The sequence below is a fragment of the Antrostomus carolinensis genome, unplaced genomic scaffold (assembly GCF_000700745.2).
Source record: "Antrostomus carolinensis isolate BGI_N321 unplaced genomic scaffold, ASM70074v2 scaffold7517, whole genome shotgun sequence".
In the NCBI taxonomy this organism is placed as follows: Eukaryota; Metazoa; Chordata; class Aves; order Caprimulgiformes; family Caprimulgidae; genus Antrostomus; species Antrostomus carolinensis.
The window spans coordinates 22,859-32,422 of record NW_010327960.1 but is presented as its reverse complement, the minus strand read 5'-3'; the positions used below and the strand labels follow the sequence as shown (position 1 = coordinate 32,422).

At 41.8% G+C, this 9,564-nt stretch overlaps 1 protein-coding gene across 1 annotated transcript in view; it reads right to left on the bottom strand.

Annotated features, from left to right (window-relative positions):
* Positions 1-3,333, bottom strand: part of LOC104528141 (general transcription factor IIE subunit 1) — a 3,537-nt gene extending 204 nt beyond the window's left edge. Inside the window, 5 exon segments of the mRNA XM_029085975.1 lie at positions 1-5; positions 8-178; positions 564-790; positions 1,325-1,526; positions 2,886-3,333. The exon segment at positions 1-5 is cut by the window's left edge and continues 204 nt beyond it. Coding sequence (XP_028941808.1) covers positions 1-5; positions 8-178; positions 564-790; positions 1,325-1,526; positions 2,886-3,333 — 1,053 coding nt within the window.
* Between the last annotated feature and the right edge of the window lie 6,231 nt (positions 3,334-9,564).

The following is a 9,564-nucleotide window of genomic DNA, read 5'->3' as shown; positions in this document are numbered from 1 at the left end:
GGATCTTCTTCAGACTCACTGGTATCACTGCCTGATTTAGGTAGTTTGCTTTTGCCAACAGGAGCCTGATCTGTGCTAGGCAATGACTTGGATTCATGGATCAGAAGAGTCTTGATGATTTCATTATCACTGACAGTTTCTTTAGCACTTTCTTCAGTTTCTTCAGAAGCATTTACTCCTAATACACAATAATAATTGTTAGAGGTATTAATAGTTTACATTTACCACAGGCACCCCATGTTTCTACTCTGAATCTTTTTTAACCACACTTGAGCGTTCTCTTTAAAGTGGAGAGAGTTTCCACTTTAAAAGATTACCACTAATGTTACTGCAGTGTTAGAGCCAAAAATTTCAGGACGTAGTGCCTGACCTCTGGCTTTAGGAATACTACCTAAATCAGTCTAAAGACTAGTTTTTAGAAACTAAGATCTGGTAGGCACTAGTGCAGAACTAAACCATTACTCTACATTCTAAACCAAGCTCATTACATTTTCAGTAGGAAAGCTATATTTAAGTGCAGTAATGCTGCTGAATTTAAGTATTTGCTAATGCTGAAAACTTACCAATGCTATTGTTGGTGGCTGTTGTTGCTCCTTCCACAGTGCTCTGTGACATCCAGATAGGTTGCTCTCTAGTTGCTTTTTCTCTTGTTTTCTTCTTGAACTCAGAGTCTTGGACATCAATAACTAAGTTTTGGGTGTACATATTGCCAGAAGAGGAACTTCTGTTGGCCCATTTTTCAGGTTGGCTGCAGGATTCCAGCACACTTGAGCCCACCTTCTGATCAAAGCTGGATGAAAGGTCACCCATTTTTGGACAGGTTAAATACAGGCAAGATCCCCTCCCCACTCAGTTCCCAGTAAAAAAACCCCAACAAAAACAAAAAAAGGAAAAGCATATTTTGTCAGGAGACAAGCTTTAACGAGTGCTCTGTATTAAAACAATTTGCATTGCCTCATCATAGAGACAAGTGATTCTGAAGCGTTGTTTTTTGCGTGGTCTTTAGTAGTGCACCCCTGGATGAAGCACACTGATACAGAAACATTACTTTCTCATAGGAAGGTCTATTAACCTATTAGCCAAAGGAGAAGTCTGTAAAATTACTCCTTAAAACAAAAAAGGTAGCAAAAATAAAACTATAAATGCATAACAATAATTTAGAATGCTTTAGGTATTATAGGCTTCTTTATTAAGCAGCTGACAGTACTGAAGAAAGTAAAATAGAGCAGGAAGCAGGTTGCAAAATGAGTATTTCAAAGATTTTAGAACTGGAGAGTTGTTGTAGGGTTTTGTATGGTCAGAAGTCCTGGGGTTATGTTTATACCTTTCTGATAACTCTGGTATTTCTGTTGGCTGAGGCTCCAGCAAGTCGTACGGCAGAACAATATCTTCAGTTTCACGCAGTAGCACAAAGATGGGTTCAATCTGCTCATTGAATTTTGCTAACAAAGTTCGAGCGTCACACTTGGGAAGGGCTGAGGCATCTTCCTCTACTTCAGCATTGCAGTAAGTGCAGCGGAAAGTCTCTGCAACATTATCCAGATATGAACATGAGAATTTCCAAGGATGCAAAAGATGAGCAGTACCTTGTTAAGGAATCCACAACCTGGACAATTACCAAGATGTTCTGACTGCACTAGACTTTACCCATTTGTTCACATTAACTAGGGGAACTCATCTTACAAAGGCAAGCCAATTTTAATCTTTTTTTCTTTTTTTTTTTTTTTTTTTTTTTTTTTTTTTAGAAGGACTGATACACACTTGCTATGCAAGAGAGATGTTTGTATTGGGGAAAAAAATTGGCTAGACATGGAGTACTATCAGATCACAGAATGTTAGGTTTATTTTTTTCTTCTCTGATCTCATATTTTTCTTTGTTCATAATGTAAGAAAAAAAGACATTTGCAAGCATAAACCACATCTGGTTATAGTTGTTCAGAGTTCTAAAGTTTGAAAAGACTCATTTAGAGTCAAAGCACATGCTAAAAACCTATATTTATGTCTTAAGAAAAAAAAAATGTATATTCTATTACAGTATATCACCAGCCTCAATGTTTGAATTTCAGTAACTTGACAAAGCCCCTCCAGGTGATTTTTGCTAACTGACAGCACACTAGCTTCACCCTTGACATTTCAAGTTAATCGCATAGAGTTGATTCTCCCTGGCTCTGGCATCCTTTCCGGGTACCATGACCGAGATGTTAACACAGTGGATGTGCTTAGAGTAACATACTGCAATCTGATGCCATTTTAACCCACTTTTGAAAGAGCACTCTGTTTAGTTATTTGGACTTTAGAGAAGAGAAACCTGCAAGCTCTGATGCCACTTCTGCTGTAGATGTGTTGTGTTGCCCTGGGAGGAGCCTGAGCTTCCCTGTGCCCTGACAACACCTCTCCTCTGCTGCCAAGCTGCAGTACACTTATTACAGTAGGTGGCTGCAAACAGCTCTATCCATCTTGTCCATCTCCTCCATCAGAAGAACTGAACACACAAATGGATTAACTAACAAATTCAAAAGTATCAGAGTAAAAGGAATACTGTGTTCTCATTCCCATATGAGGAAGTGGGACTCAAGACTCGGATGAGTGATTTTAACCCAAGTTAGGTATCTTGTTCCTAGCAAAGCTGAGGCCCGAAATCTGATTCCCAACCCCAGGTCCTATATTCAAGATTATTTTTTATCTTGCTTGGCCTGTTCTCTAGAAACAGCTTTTTCTCTTACCTTCACCTCCCAGCTTCTCCTGTCCCAGGCCCTTGTCCACCAGCGAACAAGAAGTGTTTCCTAACAAACATGCTTTTATTGCCAAGTTCGCACAGGAGCCGACCTTGTGGTACCAGAGTTATTCTTTAAGATAAGAGCAAATAAGCAATATCTGCAACATACCTGTAAATACATCAAAGAGCTGATTGACTTCCAGGTCTGTGTAAGTGCTGGAGCAAGATGGACATCTAAAAGAGGACCTGGTAGTTGAATCCCTCTCATCCGCTTCTATTTTCCGGCGTACATGATCCAGTTTGTATTTTACCACATCCACCAGGACCTTGTAATTGATGTAATAGTAGTTGTGCCTCGTGCTCTTCCCGTTAGGCCCTGTTTCAACTCGCATACGCAGCTTCACAAACTTGTCTGCCTTGAGCGTGTTGAGGACAGCCCGCAGTTGTTTACGTTCATACTTGAGCAACTGTAGCAAGTCATCCTCTTTCACACAGGGGTAGCGGATCAGTATGTCAAGAGCCAGGGAGTACTCTACTCCATAGAAACCACGCACTATATATTTGGCCAGGCGCTTTAGGGCTGCTGGGACCTCTGTGATGATGTTTTGCTCTTCCATCGGGCACTGAACCACTGTTGGAAAGAGAAGTGCTGTACAACAAACAGAGGGGAGATGAGCCGTAGTGAACCTTTCTTAGAGCTCACAGGCAGGTACAGAGCAGGCCATTGCTGGGCTGCACTTCTGCAAGAGTCTTCACTCAACAGATTAATGTAAAACCATTAACCTGCACCTGGGGAAGGTATCGATAGATATCAGAGATTACCTAATATTCAGGTACAGTGATTACACCTGACATATTCATGTCCTCTTGTGTAAAAACACACAGAAGGTATCCAGGAAAACAGGTTACAGAAAGTTCATAATCTTTTTACAGAAGACAACACAGTTAACTTGCATGTCTAGGTCTGCCTGAAGTATCTTTTTTCATTCACAGCCAGGCACAGATTGAGCAGTGTTAGGTTTATGGTTGGACTCTGATCTTAAAGTTCTTTCCCAATCCAAACAATTCTGTGATTCTATAAGCGAGATCTGAAGTGAACACTATACATCTTCAAAAGTAAAGCTCAGGATGCACACTGGGCAAGAAATCTTCATAACAATATGTGAAATGGAGGCTCTATCTCTTTTTATGACAAAGCCACAAGAAATGTTTGAGCACCTTTTAGCTTGCTTTTTGTGATTTTTCTGCTGCCTGCTGTGATCAAAGGTCTAGTAAAGCTGGGCCACAGGATGCTCCATCTTGTCTGGCACTGTCCTCATGCAGCACAAGGTGTTTGGGGCTGTGCTTGCTTGTTCCATCACACAAAATCACCAGGGAACATTTGCAGGAGAACATTTCCCTCCTCAGTACTCTTCTCCCCCTGTAGGAATAGGTCTTCTGGCAATAACCAATTCCTGTTCCCATTAACTAGAATGTAACTAATCTTAATCAGTCCAACTGTCCTAACTGTTTCTTATTTGTAAGGAGTAGAGGGATAAGAAAAAAATTGAGATACGTTTCAATAAAGCCACATCCTGACTCCCTTCTTTAAGGCATGTGAAAATCCTACAGGAATAGTGACACCACAACCTCTAGCCAGATTGCTTTGCAGAGAACCATGCAACGTGCAGCCAAACGGTGCTGGTGTAGCCACTGGATCAGAAGGTGGGTGGTTAATGGGATGGCATGTTATGGCAAGGTACGTTGCTGGCACTGGGATCCACTGCTAATGAGCACCTTGCTCAAGCCCAGGTAATTGCATATTGCTACACAGAGATCCCAGGTGACCTCAATCAGAAATCCTAGTTAAACAAACAACTGTTTGCAGTAGCCTAAGAGTTGAGCCATGAAGTTTGCATCTCACAGAGGAAGCACTACCTTTTGGTTAACCTAAACCAAATGCAAACCTGCTGGTCTGAGGCTCAAACCCTCAAAGGCAATAGCACCACACTGACCTACGTTTCCTGCAGGAAGAGGGTAGGAAACTGGAACAGGCTGCCCACGGAGGAGGTCGGGCCTCTGTACTTCCACTGGACAAGAACCTGTGCAGCCTCACCTTGGTTTGAGATTAGTTGTGCCATGAGCAAGGGTTGGACCAGACAGCTTCCAGGGGTCCTGTCCAACCTAAATTCTTCTGTTGTGTTCCAAGAGAGTTAAATTTAACCATAGGAAAGAGAGAAGCTCTGTGAATGTCAGTCAGTTCTTTGACAGTCCTCCTCAGACCGTAGGAAGAGCATTTCTATGCTTTTTCACAAAAGCCTTGAGGAAGAAGCAAATTTTATTTTACACTTTCACTTCCCTTTTGCCTTCATCCTCAAAAAAGGCTTAAGGAAAGCGTGCTCCTGACTGTCATGGGTTGGCAGGGCAGTGTAGCTCATCACATGACTAGACAGACAATACTCCCTTCTGCAGGCAGGAAAGCACAAGACCTTGAGCTTCAACCAAGTCTCCCAGAAACCATTCCTGTTCTTTCTGCTGGTCAAGCCCTAGCAAGGGTGTGACACACTCTGTGTACACACATGCGGATGTGTCAGTGGTGGGACAGGGATATACGCTAGTCAAGAGTTGCAAACTCCATCTGCTGAAAAGAGAACAGGAACTTAATACATTTTTTTTTACTGCAGTCCCATCTCCACCTCTTTCCTTGATGGATGAGCTACCTCAAGCTCTCAGTTCATTTTCTGCCAGATAAAACCATACGCAGACCAACTGGATAACAAGTTGGCGAGCACGGTGGCTGTCCCTGAGCCGCTCAACCATGGTCATGTCCCGGCTGCGCGTAACAGACAATTTTTCTTTCCCCATCTGCAGCAAGGGCTCTTTGCTCTAAAGCTGAGTAGGCTTTCCTTTGAAGGAAGGCTTTGAAGGATAAGGGTATGCAGAAGAGATGATCTATATATTGAGAATAGCCAAGAAACTTCAGACAGCAGAGAAGCTACCAGTGTGCAGGACAACTTAGATTTACTGCTCTTGACCCAGGGCTATGGTCTGGATTCCCACACCTGCTCCCAAGTGTTTTAAGCCTGGGGGCACTTGAGCACAGAACACAAGATTTCTGGAGCACAGACGAGCATCAGACTTCCTCCACAGAAGAATATGCTAACTTATGCTAAAGACTTCTCTTCCTTGCCTCACAAATTTGGAATTTGTTTCTGTGCAGTGGCTTATACGAAGGAAGGCTGGAGAGTACCCTCTGCCAGCCCCAGCTCAACATCAGGAGCACGGCTTTGAGTCTCCTCAGGCTCTGGAGAGCACTGAGCCTTGTCCTCTACACTGTGGGCAAACAACCCACAGAAGGGAGGCACTGTAGCCTCCAGGAGAGGCCCAAAGGAAAGCAGCCAACATGTAACCCCATCCAGCCCCACAGAAGTGCTAAGTGCAGCCCCAGCATCCGCATGGGATGCGGTACCAGTCATCTGCATTAGTCTGAGCCAGCACCTCAGAAAGGGCCGAGGTGCCCTCTGTGTGGATGAGTTTTATACAAATGCCAGTTGGATCGTGGCACTATTTAATAAAAGAACAAAACCACTTCTGCATCTAGTCCTTGGCTAATGGGGGCAGAACCCTGACACTTAAAGCACTTGTACTGGGAGCAGGTCTCATGACTGTTTTTTCTTGCTGTAAGTCAAATGCAGAATTAAATAATTTCAAAGGGGGTGTGATAAGTAGGTAACAGCATTACGGAAGAAGTAGGACCTGAACTGTAAGCTTGAGATTTGCTGACCTATCAATTCTTTGGATGACTCCTTACCCCAGGCTTGCATTTTGTACTTGCATCTCTAGAGCAAGCAGTACGCTGAAGTGCTAGGAAGTCTGGACTGCACTGAAGTGCTTCTGAGCGCCTTGATGTTAAAAGCTCTTCAGGTCCAGAGTCTTACAACTGTGTAAACTATTCAGAGAAAGAAAACAAACCAAAACAAAACACCCACAAGAACCTCCACACACACCCCCCCTTCCCCCTACATACACACACAGTGTAAATATCATTAATATATCCTGGGAGAAGAGTGAAAATCTTCTTTCAACAACAAATCCATAGAATCCCCTGACCATTTGCAGTGGAAATTTACATCTACAAACCTTTCATTCAATGTAAAAGGAAATTGCTTTCTTTTCCAAAAAAAGGCTGATTTTGCCCTGAATAAAGAACATTTATGGAAAATATAAACCACTGGAGAAGTATTCCTTCAAGCTACAAAAGAACCAAAACTGTATGTATCTTATCGTAAAACCCACATAAAATCAAGATTGGGGGAAGCTTTCTCTAGTGTTTTGGTATATATGAAGTTATATTTCTCCAGCTCATTTTGAAAAACCCCTCCATTTCATAATTGCCAAATCTGAAGTCTTGCAGTTCAGGAAAACTGCTGATTTTTAAAGCTGTTGTGTAGTTTTCAGTTCACAGGCAGCAGTTCTCCTTTAAGAGGAGCTTGAGACCACTCTCATCAAGGAAAAGAGGAAGAAGAGCAGCTCCCTGCAGAGAGAGAAGGGCTTTAAAGAGGAATCTCCTCTGCAGCTGAGCTACAGTGTGCATTAAGGAGACAGGTATTTTACTACTCATGTGGATTAATTTTTTTTTCTCTTTTTTTCCAGCTGATAGCATGTATGGACAAGATATCTTACAAGTCACAGTCTAGCTTCCATCTTTAGCTGCTTTTAAAGTACTTATTTTTATGAGAGTGGGAGCTACTTTCTTATTGCATTGATTATTTGTAGGATTATTCAGTAACTTCAATACCCAAGAGGCCTGTCTGCTTATTGTTAGTATGGAGCCATTATAATCTTCATCAAGGAGAGAGGAAGACAATGTTTCGTTTTCCCCATAAGCAGGAACTACATTTAGGATCATCTTTTTGCTTTAGGAAACCTACACAGAGTTGCTGCTTGTGTTGGCAGGCAACTATCAAAAGCAGAATTTCAAGTTAACAGGCATTATATAGAGCAAGTTCTGCAAGGTTTCTCTGAAGCCAGGTGCTTAATTAACATTTTACTTAAGCTGCCTGAGAAGGCAAACTACCTATCTCATGCTTTAAAAGATACCAAACCAGAATGATTTATTAAAATAGTCTTTTGTCAGACTTTTAACCTTATCATTTGCAAGCAAGTTAAAAACCTTATTATTACCTGTGTTGTATAGGCAGAAAAACCTCAGGCTGATATTGTAGAAGAATCGCTCCTTTCCCAAGAGCTCAAAGGAACTGCAAAACAAGCTTAAGTATTTGCCAGCCTTTTCCTAGACCTATTTGAGATAAGCCCTAATTATTCCCCAGCTGAAGCAAGAGAGTCCTCAAATCACATTTCATTAGCAACTGAATGAATTCAGCCTCATACACATTGCATCACAATAAAGTTATAAAATTTATTGCTCAACAAAATCCACCTACAACAGGCAAGGACTGAAAATGTGACTATAATCTTTGATTAGTGTTTTCATTAGCGTGACTTTAACAGAGTAAAAGTAACATAATAATTAGCTCTTTTTTCTTGTTGCAAAAGGAAACAAAAAGCAATTTTTCACTGTATTGCTCCAGAAGAAAAAGTTATGGATTCTATTATTTCTTTTTATTGGTTAGACATCTGTGTTTAAAAACAGTATTGAAATCAGGCTGCTAGACGCTGTACAAGCCAGGGTTAAAATGCTGAATTCTATTAGGACTGCAATCATCATATTCCATCTCAAATCCATGTGTCTTTCAGGTGTTTTTTTAATGCATGCAGAGTGGAGGCTGGTGTTTTGCAGTGATGTGACTTAGGTCTTCTTGGTACGTGTTGCAGCATGTATTGTGCTTTTGTGTTTTGTTGCTGCTGTATGTTGCTGGAACTCTGACTCTCCAACTTACCTGGCACATGGCTCCATGGAGATCCCCACAGGTGCAGGAGCTTGTCTGTATAGCACAGGCTGTGGAATTGGCATCTGTAAATGTCACTACAGAAGGTAGTGCTTCTGAGAAATATTCAATACCAAAAAAGAAACCTCATATTTTAGCAGCTGTAGCAAGAATCAAAATACTTCAAAGGTTTGAGACTGCAGTTTAGAAACTGTAGGAACAGGTGACTAAAAAAAAAAAATCCCTGAGTTTAGCTCTACTCTTGCTTATGGTTTATAGTAGCTGGGATCAGTTTCGTGCCTTATGCTGGGAAAAACCCTGCTACTCTTTTTTTGTTCCATTAAATAAGAAAACTATTTAGCAGATGATACCCGCAACTGAGAAGTCTAATTAGCATAAACCTTCAACTGCAAATTTAAAATGTTCACACAGGTAAAATTAAGCAGATATATATACCTCATTCCATGTAGTAGTTCTTGAGTATGGTCCTTTGTTGTTGTGTTACACTAGAAAATAGAAAGAAGCAAGACTACTTGTTGGTGCCTGTTGGATTTAGTCTGTGGGAAATGTTTACAATGAATAATACCCGTGGGTTTCTTGCCAAGGGTTTTGACTAGGGAAAGTGTCGTGTAACCTCAGCCGGTTATTTGTGTGACAGCCCTCAGCCGGTGTGTGGAGGTGTGGAACCAGACCACAAGAAAACATGAAACAGCTTTCTAAATTAAGGAGAGTGAAGGTCTGGCTGGTTACACTGCTTTTGGAAACAGGAAATCACAAGCACCCGTGCAAGCCGCGGCAGACTACCCTGGGGTTGTTCAGCAAGGACAGTTAACCTCCACGAAGCAGAGCTACATCTCCATGTAGCAAAGCTACTGCTCAGCCAGGTGTCTGCCTGTTTGGTGGCTGGGAGGCAGTTCTGTGAGGGCTTATGCTCCGTTGCCTTTGTCCTGCTCGCTCAGAGCAGGAGCAAAAATCACAAGC